Genomic DNA, 12,216 nt, shown 5'->3' with positions numbered 1-12,216 from the left:
GTTAGGTCATTTCTGTTGACCCATCTTCAAGTTCACTGACTCTTTTCCACCTCCAATCTCTGTTTGCCTTTCCAACAGATTTTTCTCATTTTATTCTTTTTAGTTGTAAAATTTTCAAATTTCCATCCCCTTCTTTTTAATCATTTCTCTGCTGTTGAGTGTGTCCATTTGCCTATTCACAATAAATGTCTATTTTCTTTTCTGTCCTGGAGCAGATGTCTAATACATCTGTAGTTATTGCATGCTAATTTCAACATCTAGGTCATCTCTTTTTTTCTTCACCATGGTTTACATTTTTCTCTTTCTTTGCATTGCATATCTGACATTATAATAGAGACCTTGGGGTTTTTATGTTTCTCTAAAGGAAAAGGAATTTTGTTCTGGCAGGTGTTAACTTGGCTGGACTCAAATTCCAAACTCTGTCTCCTTTAGGCAGCAGGATCTCTGCTCAGTTGTTTCAACTTCCGGCTACCGCCTTGCCAGCCCCCCAGAGTCTCGCTGTTCATGTGTGGTTCTGTGGTCAGCACTTGAATTGGGCAGTCTCTACAAGGAGCTTACTGTATTCATGGATTTATTACATGTGGTTTTGACTAAGCAGGGTCCAAAAAAAAAATTCCATGCACACATTAGGCAGCTCAGTTGCTGCAGAGAAACTCTATCAGTCCTGTGTTATCTCTGCTTATGTTTAAACCCTGCGTCCTAAGCATTTGTGGGTTTTCCCCAGTGGCAGTTTTCTTGGAACCGTGTACCATAGGTACCAAGGGACTACCATACACAGACTTCTGGGATCATCCTCTCTGTGTCTCCCTTCTTTTGAGGGTTTCCTGGAGTCTTTCTGACAGCTCAGTTCTTGTAAGAGAGCTGCTTTCTGTCACCCAGCACTGTGTAGAATTGGCAAAAATGCCATAAACGGGCAAATGTCACCCGTAAAGTGCCTGTTTTTCTGAGTTGACTTCTTTTCAATCTCTGCTTGTTTTTGGTAGCTCTCTAATCATTCAAATAGTTTTGTTTTCTTTCAGTCCAGATTATACCATTGTTATCTATAGGGGAGGGTTAGTTTAAAATACTCTTCCATTTCCAAAAGCAGGAATGCCTACCTTATTTTACCATCTGCTTCTATTTTACTTTTTATAATTTTTTTTTGCAATTAATGATATAGCATGAACATCTCTCCACATAATCACACATTCTCAGGCCAGGTGCAGTGGCTCATGCCTGTAATCTTAGCTACTTGGGAAGTGAAGATGGAGAGGATCACAGTTCAAGGCCAGCCCTGGCAAAAAGCTAGTGAGATCCCATCTCAACCAATAAAGGCTGGGTATGCTTCTGACTTACACGGAGAGTGTAAATAGGATTGTGGTCCAGGCTGGCCCTGGCGTAAACACAAGACTGTATCTGAAAAATACCTAAAACAAAAGGACTGACGATGTGGCTCAAGTGGTAGGCTGCCTGTCTATCAAGCTCAGGACCTGAGTTCAAACCCCAGTACTGTCAAAAAGAAAAAAGAAAAATCACACATTCTCCCACTACATTCTGTTAGTATGCTCTTTAATTCTGTGGGCATGCTGCAGTGTAATTGCTCATTCCCTGGAGGGGTCAGCTATCCAGGTGCTATGAATAATGCCGTAATGGAATGCCATTGTGTTCATGGCTATTTCCTTACGATGCAGTCCCCAAAGCTGCTAAGTCAGGTATGTATCTTACAAGTTTTCCAAGCTGTTCTGTAGCTCTTACTGTAACTCTTAAGTGTCCGAGGTTGTTTTTATAGAATTTGTATCCAAATATGCTATGTTTTAATTATGTTAATTTGGCATATGTCGCTGATCTGTTGAATTGAACCTAAGCCCTTTCTGGATTTTCTACAATACTTGTTTCAGAGTCCTGTTCGATTTGACACCTTTGATAGCCTTTCACTCAGCATTCCAGCTGCCATGTGGGTATGTACTGACCTCTGCCTTATTTGGGTCCATTGTGGAGATATTTTAGTCTGAAAGGGCTTTGAGGCATTTTATGTGGCCCAGATTTTGTGTGTCATTCTGACCCGTGGTCAGCTGAACCCATCTTAACTTTAGTCTGTGTTACCAGTGCCTGATTAGAGGATGAGAAAGGCTGATGGTTTCTCTTATTGCAGAAATGTTTGCTTTTTCAACACACACACATACTTATCTCAAACTCAAAGGTACCTAAAAATGTGGAAGTCCATAATTTTCTAGAATATTCTGTCCTCTTACTCTTGAGTTTGTCCGTAGAAGCAGCGTAGGGTGTTTTGAGCTTCATCTTTATTCAGGAAACTCAGTCCTCTCTGTGAAGCTTATTGTTTCTGTACTCCGAAATAAAGCTGTGGAATTCACCCTGCCACTGCTAATGGTTTCCATGTTGCTCTCTTTTGAGTTGTAATTTTCTTCTTATGCTGTAGGGTCATCCACTGACCCTGGACCACTGCCTTCACCACTTCATCTCATCAGAATCAGTACGGGATGTTGTGTGTGACAACTGTACAAAGGTATATGTGGCCTGTGTGTGTGTCTATAGCACCTCTCACACCATTGGCCCTGAACTCTTCCTACTGCTGTTTCCTCTGACTGGGTTTGGAAAATGACTTCCTTTGTAGTTTTGTTTCCTAAATGAGATTTGTTTCATCCACAGTATTTAAAGAAAAAACCTGAGTGTGGTACCTGGAGTTGGGTCATGCCCTCTCCAATTTGCACAGTCCCCTCCATTCCCACTTATCTCACCCTCTGCCTTTGCACCTATGCTACTTGACTGCCTCCCCGCATAATTCCCCTGCATCGAGAAGAACTATATGCACAGAAATTCTGAAGACAGAAAAACAAAATAGATTGCATGCCACCGCTGAAGCTTCAGTGTTGATTCTTCACTTTCCCTTCCATCCATGGCTACTGTTACTAAATGACAGAGAGGACTCAGTGAGAACAGTTTCAAACAGCTGGACAGCTGAGCGATTTCAGCACATAGTTACCAAGTACCATCCATATGCAGTGTAACACCAGTCCCCAGCAGTTGGCTACTCCCCATAGATATCCTGCTCCAGGGATTCCTGCAGAGAAATGCTATTGCTTTTATTTCAGATTGAAGCAAAAGGAACATTGAACGGGGAGAAAGTGGAACACCAAAGGACAACTTTTGTTAAACAGTTAAAACTTGGGAAGGTGAGCCCACCATGCTCCTGGTTGGCTTCCCTTTGGAGGGACCCTGTGTCCCGCTCCTGGGACTTCTTAGCTCTTTCTGTTCCTCCCCTGCCCACAGCTCCCTCAGTGCCTGTGCATCCACCTGCAGCGACTGAGTTGGTCCAGCCACGGCACGCCCCTGAAGCGGCACGAGCACGTGCAGTTTAATGAGTTCCTGATGATGGACATCTATAAGTACCGCCTCCTGGGACACAAACCCAATCAGCACAGCCCCAAGCTGCAGGAGATGCCAGGGCCTGCGCTGGAGCTGCAGGACGGGCCTACAGCCCCCAAGCCAGGTGCTGCCTGCGTGACAGTTGGCCTAGGGAACAGGGATTTGGCACTACCCCTTCTGGGTCCTTAGGACATGAGTGCAAGGCTCATGCAGGGGCTACTTAAGTTCTTGAGAGGGTCTGGAACAGGGAGATTTCTTTTTTTCTTTTTTTAGGGGGATGGCAGTGGTGCTGGGGATGGAACCCAAGGCCTCACTCACTTCATACTGGGCAAGCACTGGACCACTGAGCTACATCCCCAGCCAGATTCCTTGAAGAGGGTAAAATTAGAGAGTAATGAAATACATAGGCTTAAACGCTATTGCAGAGGCAAAGAATAGGAAGAAAAGCTTCAGATTGCTGCCTTGCCTTTTGCTGTCATGGCTAAACAGCAGTCATCTCTCCAGTGAGTCTCTCTTTCTTCCCTCCCCCAAGATAGCCATCTCACTTATGCATGAAGAGATGCTTGCCTGAGGGTCACTGAACATCTGCTTGGGCTGACGTGATGTCTTCCTCAATCACTCATCTCACTCCGTTACTGATCTCTGTGGCTAACTGTTGGTGGGCTCCCACTTTGGCAACACAGCAGCATTACAGTATTGCCCTCAGTCTTCTAATGGAAAATTGAGGCCTCACAAGGGGAACAAGCAGGGCAGTCAGCAAAATGCAAGAAGTGGTCTAGAATGTGACATTTTAAAGGCAGCATATGTGAGACACTGAGTTCTTTGGAGTTACACATGAGGAAAACCTGCTGACTTAGGGCTCCAAGCCTGAGCTCACCACCTGGATATGTCCCCTTATTAAGCCAGGACTGTTTTCTCACACCCCCATACTTTCCCGTCTGAGTGTCCCTTACACCTTTTATTCTTTTTTATAACTACAACTGCATGGCCTGGCATGATGGCGTTTCAGGGAGACCTTGTTTTGCTTTTTCTCACCAGGTCACTAGATTAACATGGAGAACAGCTGAGGTGGGGAGGTAGCGAGAGGCCTCAGCCCTTGGCTTCTGTTTTAAATCAAGGGCCTCTTCATCCTAGCCTCCTCCTTCCCCAGGCAGAGGTGCAGGTCTGCTAATGTTCGGAGAATGGTGGCTGTGGCCAAGATGCTAGTAGTAAACTACTTGGTACATGAAGCACTCAACTATGACACCTGAAAGGAGAGGATGTAAATATTACCTTAACTTTTTCTCTTGTGGTGCTGGGAATGGAACCCAGGGCCTTGTGCAGGCTAGGCAAATTCTCCACTACCGAGCTACATTCCCAGCCTTTGGTTTTTAGAGATGTGGTCTTACTTTGTAGCTCAGGCTGGCCTGGAACTCACTGTGTAGCCTAGGGTGGCCTGGAATTCAAGATCATCTTGCTTTAATTTCCTGATTACAGGCAAGCACACAACACCTGGCTCACCGTGGTTATTTTTAATCTAAGTCATAAGGGTTTATTAATGCTGCTACACATTGGTGTTCCTTAGAAGTTAATAGAATTAAAGAGAAGATTTAGGTTCATTCTTCTCAGTGTAGAGCAGTGGGGGATGTTGGGCAGTGTTCAGTGACAGTTTTGGTTGTCCGTATGGAAAGGGTGCCGCCGGCATCTGAGAACCCTGGGTTTAGGTCAGAAGTCAAAAGCCGCTGGTCACGTGTGATACATGTCACTAACAAGTGAGGGTGGGAATCTCGGAGGCAGTGTTGTTAAGGCAGCAGCAGATCCTGTGCTGGACATACTTTCCTATTTGAAACTAAGTATTTGGGGACAAAAAATAGGAAAGTCTATGAATCAGTTTAATACAAAATGGAATTTTTGTTCTTTGCAGCATTATGGGGAGTTTATTTTCAAGGTAATCAAAACCATGCTTTGTTTAACCCAAGGCCACTGCTAATTTTCATTGACTCAGATCTTTTTCTCTTGCAGTTCTGAATCAGCCAGGGACCCCCAAAGCACAGATTTTTATGAACGGCACCTGCTCCCGATCTTTACTGCCCACCTTGCCACCCCCAGTGCCCTTCCCTCTCCCAGCTACTCCTGATTACAGGTGAGCCCCTACCCGGGACACTGTCTTCACTCCCTCTTCAGGCTCTGAGCTTAGCTTTTCACTAACAGCAGCTAATGGAAATGTAGTGGCGAATTTTTTTCTTTCATTTTAAAGTGGAATTTCACTGTTTATTACACATTCCCACTTACTTTTGGCCAAAATGGAAATAACTTTAAAATAAGAATTACAAAAATATATAAAATGTGCATATAAATGTGCATGTGTATATATAAAATATAAAGAAGAAAATTTGAAGTTCTTGGGATGCCACCTAGATAAATAGATCTTTGATCACCCACTGTATGAAGGTATGTGTGTACAGATCCACACTGCGTACACACGTGCACTCATTTGATACCGACATCCATGTGTGCCCTGTACAGACACTCAGCATGGGCATCTTGCCATGCCAGTAAGCACAGGCCTGAACTCTAGTATTCGGTTGTGTGATGGTAACTGTGTTGGTACCCTGTGGTTTCACATAGAGGTTCTTTTATATTTTGTTTTTGCCTACAAGGCCTGTTTTATTGATAAACCAATGGCATTTGTTCCCACCCTTCAGTTCCTCCATGTACCTCTTCCGGCTGATGGCAGTTGTCGTCCACCATGGGGACATGCACTCTGGACACTTTGTCACGTACCGACGGTCCCCACCTTCGGCCAAGAATCCTCTCACAACCAGCAACCAGTGGCTGTGGATTTCTGATGACACTGTCCGCAAGGCCAGCCTGCAGGAGGTCCTGTCCTCCAGTGCCTACCTGCTGTTCTATGAGCGCGTCCTATCCCGCATGCAGCAGCAGGGGCAGGAGTGCAGGGCTGAGGAGTGACTGCCCAGCCAGTTAGGGCCCGTGGCATGGCCCACAACGTCCGGGACAAAAGCAAAGGCATGTGTGTCCACATGTGTGCGTGCACACCCAGCCCTCTAAAGCCCCTCAGCCTTCTGTGTGTTCTGTCGGCAGGCTCCACACTGGAGCCAACCCTGAGCAGCTCTGCGTGTGCTGGAAGGTGTCCTCGAGTTAGGACAGTGTTCATTGTCTCTAGAGCGTCTTTTACTCATCGGATACAGGTAATTAAAAGAAACAGACTCCAGAAGCCACCTTGTCTATATTGTAATAGCAGGATGTTCTCAGAGAGGAGTTCTCTTTGTATAATCCTCTGATGTTCAGCATACATCTTTTATTTTTAATAAGAAGGCCCATACTAATTGTTGACAAGAATTATTGAATTAAAGGCAACAATTTAGAAAAGTGCCTTTTGCTTTTGATTGCTTTTGTAGTATGTCCATTCTGAGAAATAGTTATCTGAGTGGTATAAACAATTTTTAAAAAGCTCTCTTCCTTCCAAGTTACTGGAGGTCAAAAGAAAGTTAAAAGATGCCTGAGGAACACCTCCCCCACTTTTGTATGCCTTTTCTAATCTCTCAATTATTTGTTCTTTCTATGTAGTCAAGGCTCATCTGCAAAACTGGCCCCCAGGGAAATCTTTCACTGCCTTGTTGGTCAGTGTCGTAAGTGAAATGCTTTGTTGCTTTCCTCTTCTGTATATTGAGCGATATTGTAGTATATTATAAAACTGTGGCTGCCAGACTGAGCAGCTCTCTGCATTGGCGTCACAGTCACGTCTCTTCCCTCTATAGATAACAATTACACAGGAATGCTTCTTTTAATGTTTTATTTATTGCCCACACAGAGCTCCTAAGGTTCACAGGGGAAGTTTGGGGTTGTCTAAAATGACAATCCCTGCTTAGTTTGAGAGCTGGATTAGGGAGGGTGCTGACCATGGGGCTGCAATCTCTCTGGACCTGTTTTTTTCATTTGTAAAGTGAGGGGTGGATTCAGTGACCACCAAAGCCCAGGAAGAAGTTTGATTTTTTTTAGACACGCATAACTACTAACATCTGTTGTCATTTTGTTCTAGATCCATATTCTAAATTTACCCAGCATTTCCAGTATTCTAAGAGTATATTAAGCACTTTTTTTCCCTTTTCAGATAAGTCTCATAAATGCAGCCCAGGGCCGAAGGCATTTTGATGACACAATAGTACCTATGTCTTAGGAAGATTTAAATGTAATGTTAAAAGGACACCAAATTTAAACTGACTCTTTGGAGATAAGATTTGGAATCAGACCTATCCAAAAGGTCACCTGAGATCAGGCTAAGAACTGTGCTTTCTCCACTGGGATGAGCTGGGGGACACTTCCAGATGTGCCTTGGTGTCAGCTAAGAGTGCAGACAGTGCAGGTGCTCAGCTTATGGCTGGCTGTGTGTGTCCTGAGGACTCGGTAACTCTTCTACCAGTAGATGTGCTGCACAGGCTCTCCAGGCCAGGGCAGCAGTGAGTGCAGCTCGACCACCTTATTGTCCACAGCGGGCCCTGCAAACCCTGGCTTTGGTGTTCCACCCAATTCTGTGTGACCTCCGACCCATTACAATGCTGTAGCTGCACCCACGCACTACCTGCCACTGCCACTGCCACTGCCACTGCGTGAATTTGGCCATGAACTGAGGCCATGAACCGAGTGTGAGCCACAGCCTGACTGGAAGCTAACTTACTTCCTCATTTTGTACATTATTAGGGGTTAAGGAGCAGCCAAATGATCTGATTTCTAGTTTTAAGTTATTTGCAGTCAGTAGCTTCCTTCTGGAAAAACCTAAGTTAAGCTAGTAATTTATGCCATGGTAACTGCTGACGTATGGATTTGCTAAAGGTACTTTTGTATCTGCTGTGTATTATAGCAATAAAAGAATCATTTTGTTAGGAAAAAAAGAATCAGCGGGTATTCTCTCATGATTTGCCGACGCTGTACAAACACCCTCTGAATTGTGCGTTGTTATGTAACAGCCCTGTAATTTCTCCCAGCCTCCTCTAGTGCTCTGTGGACAAAGGACAAGGCAGCTTCCTCCCAGAGTACATAGGGAAGAGGAACTCGAAGTACTCAGCCTTCAAAACACTTGTTTCTTAGTAGGCAAAACTGTACGAAATGTCAAATTGACCCGTGGAGCCAAAATCTTCTTGCGGATAGGGACACTGTGATACCAGTGAGTGTTGGTTGGGTGGTTCAGCAGCAGCAAGCTTCCGTGGGCCAGCTGCAGCCTGACCACCTCCACCCTCCGGCCCCGGTTCTTTCCTCGGCAGTCCCTGTGCCGCAAGATGAAGTCCCTGCAAGCACCGAAGGAGACAGAGGCGATAGGGCTCCCTGGGGCCAGTTCTCTTTCATCATCTCGGTGCTCCCCAATGTGGTCACGGCCATCTTTATACCTGCAGTGGGAAAACAGACACAGCACAGAAGAAACGCCTCTCCCTCTGCTCACCAGCACTGCAGGTTCCTTATTTTCTTGCAGTATGAACCAGTGTGCCAGGTCTGGCCATCCATGCCATGTTTCTGCAAGGCTCTGAGGTCCTCACAGGTCCTACAGATGAGCCCAGCCTGAAGCATCTTAACTGGGTAACCTAGTACTGTTTATTCTCGTGCTTGCAAACGTAAACCAAAATCAGCCACAATCATGTCTCCTGATCCCCTGCTTCATACATGTAAACCTGTCATATAAAAAGATTCCTCCTTACAGGTAGACTAAAACCCACATCCTTTGCAGTCTGCCCCTGTCTCCCTCCGAGTGCATCCCTCCCTCCCTCCCTCCCTGCTTTCCAGCATCGCAAGGGGAACCCAGGGATGCTCCAGGCTCCTGCTGTGCTTTACACACATATGCTTGAGCGCTCAGTCAAGTTCCTCGCTCGAATGCCTGGGGAGCCCTTCCCCTCAGCCTAGGCCTCATTGCAGCCAGGTGACTCTGTCCCCAGGAGACACTGGGCAATGTCTAGAGACACTGGTTGCTGTGATGGCAAGGGGAAAGGGTCCTCCTAGCACCTACGGGGTGGAGGCCTGGGATGTGCTCAGCATCTGAAATGCACAGGTCCGCTGCCCACGGCAGAGAACACCCCAGCCCCAGATGTCATGAGCGCTGCTGTGAGATACCCTGCCCTAAGAGCAAATCCTTTCCTCTCAGCCAAATCAGCCTGTTTAACTTTCTCCAAGATGCTCGCCACTGTGAGCAGTAACCTGCCCCTGTCCTATGTCACGAGCTACTGACCTCTCACCTAACCCTGCGCAGGAGCTCACGTGTGCAGCTGCTAAATCGCTTGTGCACCCCAGAAAGATGTGTACAAGTGAGCAAGCATGGTGTAATCCTAACTCTTCCTTTTGGAGGAGACAGAAGATGTATAAAACTTAGTCCACCAAACAAGGAAAGTGTCACCTGTTCACAAGCACAAAGTTGAAGGTCTGTCCTGTCACCTCAGAGACTCGATCCCGGACACGCTCTAAAACTGGAACCCAGGGCTTTGGGGACAGGGTAAGGCCTGAGAACGTGTAGGTCAGCCCAGCGTCGCCATATGTTGCCTGCTTCCTTGGCACACTGTGCCACTTCCCAAATACGTGAACCTTGGCCAGTGCACCTGTGCAGAGGAAATGTGGCAGTTCAGTCCCCACCCCCCAAACCCCCACAGATGAAGACAGGCGAGTGTCCAACACTGGCTCACTAAGTATCCTTCTGTGTCATGTACTGCCCTGCTGGGGGCCCCTCCTCGAACATCACAATGGCTTGCCCAAGTTTCTTGTGTAGGAACAGTGATTCTTACCTGGCCTGTTGGCACACACCTGTAATCCCAGCATTCTGTCTCAAAAACAGAAAACCTCCTCAGTGACTCTTGTCCTTCACTTAGAAAATCATGGTCTGAGGCCAGTCCTTCTTAAACACCATAGCCTCATTGCCTTAACTAAAGCAGGGACCAAATAAAGAGACCTTGACCACAATCAGGTTCCATGGACAGATGGTTCTGCCAACTGTGGGAATGGAGGGTCGGTGGCTTTGTGAAGATGGGGCTCATGCAGTCCAGACGTGTGCTTATCACTGGTAAAGGCATGGCTCTCAACTCACGGTCCCCAAACCATCAGCATCAGCACTACCTGGAAACTTCTTAGGAACTAGATGGCAGGGCCAGGAGAGGTGGTGTGTGCCTGTAATTCCAGCTACATGGGAGGCATAAGTAGGAGTGAGGTCTGAGACTGGCCTGGACAAAATGTGAGTCCCTTGGGCTACAGAATGGCTCAAGTGGTAACAGTGGCTGTCTCACAAGTGCAAGGCCCTGGAGTTCAAACCCCAGTACTCCCCTCCCCCCCACACAAAAAAGTCCCTGAAAAATAAAGAGAAAGCGAAAAAAAAAAAAAGTGGGGGTGCATGGCTCAAGTGGAAGAGAGCCTGCTTAGCTCTCTTTGAGTTCAAACCTCAGTGACACCAAAAACGCAGGGATGGGCCCCAGCAAAGTTCTGCCTAGCAACATGTCGTCTTCTGGGCAGTGCTGAGAGCTACTCAGCACTCAGATAGAGGGATCACTCATTTGCCCACTCACTAGATCTGTGACTCAGCCCTTAGCCTTAGCTACTCATTAGAATTAGAGGGAAGCTTTTTTTTTTCTCCCCTAGTGCTGGGGCTCTAACCCTGGGCCTTGTGTGATCTACACTGAGCTCTGTCCTCAGCCCTAGAAGTTGTTTTTATTTTTTAGACATACTGATATACCCTGGCTGCACGTCCAGTTATTCTGATTTAATTGGTTTCACAAACCCAGCATGGGTCTTTACTTTTTTTAACTTTTTTTTTTCTAAGCTTTCCTGGGTGACTCCGAAAGGACAGCCAGATGGAGATTCACTCTAGTCACCCGCTGGCTCGCAGCAGACAGGCAATCCTGTTTGTTTTTTACCCCCAAGTTTGCAACCCAAGCCCAGAGAGTAGCTATTGAATTCATCAGTAAACACATCTGTAACCAATGGATCCTGATTTCAGATTTCTCCAAACATGATCGCTAGTGTATCAACACACACAGTCTTCTGCTTACCTGTGAAATACTCCACTTCTTCCTCCAACTCTCGGAGGATCTCATCGGCCTCGGCTTTGCCAAACAGCACGGTGTAATCGCAGTCCAGCCCCTCCGCCGCGATGTGCCGCCAGCTGGGGCCGGTCGGGTCCCCCAGCCTGGGCCTTTTCCTCGGGCTGCCTCGGTCTCCTCCCGGCGGCTCGTGCTCCTGCCCTTTCCCCACAAGGCCCTCCTGTGCACGCTTCTTCAGGAACCTGTCCATCCCGCCTCTCCGCAGTAAAGTGGCGGTCGTGGCTGTGCAGCGACGGAAACCTCTTCGCCCACAGATGCAGAAGGCGAGTGGTGCCACAGCAACGTTCCTATTTGTAAGTTTCCATTTTAAGTTTAAAGTCACGTCCTAGAAAGGAAGCAGAGGCCCCCCCCGCACACCCGGCGCCATCGGAACCATGGCTCGCTCGCAGGACCCGGGCGCCCGCACTGCGCACCCCAGCGCCAGGACTTTAAAAATGGCCAAGCCCCGAGTTCCCCCCTCCCCCGCTCCACAGGCGGGGCTGGAGACCACGTGCTGCCAGCAAGCTCCCCCCACCCACACGCAGGGCCCAGCGCGCCCAATCCTGGTGGGCGGTAGGAGTTGTGACGGGTACCGGGGCGGGAGTGGGAGCGTTCTGCGCAAGCTCGGCCCCCGCGCAGCTCCCGCGCCGCACACGCCCGCGATGGCCCGGGCTGGCGGGAAAGCTCGCACCGCCCCGCGCCCCGGCCCGCCCCGCCCCGACCCGCCCCCGACCCGCCCCCGACCCGCCGCTCTTGAAGCTCCGCCCACCTGTGGGTTTCCGCGGCTGCGCAGTGCCGGGGGGCTGCAAAA

General features: G+C 47.8%; 2 protein-coding genes across 4 annotated transcripts in view; one reads left to right on the top strand and one right to left on the bottom strand.

Annotated features, from left to right (window-relative positions):
• Positions 1-8,236, top strand: part of Usp30 (ubiquitin specific peptidase 30) — a 30,820-nt gene extending 22,584 nt beyond the window's left edge. For 2 of the 3 annotated variants that reach the window (XM_020169968.2, XM_074061161.1), the window contains exons 8-13: positions 1,878-1,937; positions 2,417-2,503; positions 3,090-3,170; positions 3,268-3,487; positions 5,365-5,485; positions 6,048-8,236. In XM_020169968.2, the coding sequence (XP_020025557.2) occupies positions 1,878-1,937; positions 2,417-2,503; positions 3,090-3,170; positions 3,268-3,487; positions 5,365-5,485; positions 6,048-6,312 (834 nt within the window). In that variant the 3' untranslated portion in view covers positions 6,313-8,236. The remainder of the gene's footprint in view (positions 1-1,877; positions 1,938-2,416; positions 2,504-3,089; positions 3,171-3,267; positions 3,488-5,364; positions 5,486-6,047) is intronic. The other variant, XM_074061162.1, reaches the window with a different exon arrangement.
• Alkbh2 (alkB homolog 2, alpha-ketoglutarate dependent dioxygenase) lies at positions 7,143-11,982 on the bottom strand. Its single transcript, XM_020169967.2, has 3 exons — positions 11,376-11,982; positions 9,740-9,938; positions 7,143-8,744 (listed from the first exon to the last, which is right to left on the bottom strand). Exons 1-3 carry the CDS (start codon positions 11,614-11,616, stop codon positions 8,429-8,431), a joined length of 756 nt encoding a protein of 251 aa, XP_020025556.2. The 5' UTR covers positions 11,617-11,982; the 3' UTR covers positions 7,143-8,428.
• Positions 11,983-12,216: the final 234 nt, after the last annotated feature.

This window comes from Castor canadensis, chromosome 18 (assembly GCF_047511655.1).
Source record: "Castor canadensis chromosome 18, mCasCan1.hap1v2, whole genome shotgun sequence".
NCBI lineage: Eukaryota > Metazoa > Chordata > Mammalia > Rodentia > Castoridae > Castor > Castor canadensis.
This window is presented reverse-complemented; position numbering and strand designations above follow the sequence as displayed.

Bases quoted from the DNA above. Each gene is read 5' to 3' on its own strand.
- Alkbh2 (XM_020169967.2), bottom strand. From the start codon at position 11,616: ATGGACAGGTTCCTGAAGAAGCGTGCACAGGAGGGCCTTGTGGGGAAA. The intron at 9,939-11,375 runs GTAAGCAGAAGA...TCCTCTGCACAG, and splicing joins AGAAGTGGAGTATTTCACAG to GTGCACTGGCCAAGGTTCAC. The intron at 8,745-9,739 runs GTGACACTTTCC...TTCCCACTGCAG, and splicing joins AACTTTGTGCTTGTGAACAG to GTATAAAGATGGCCGTGACC.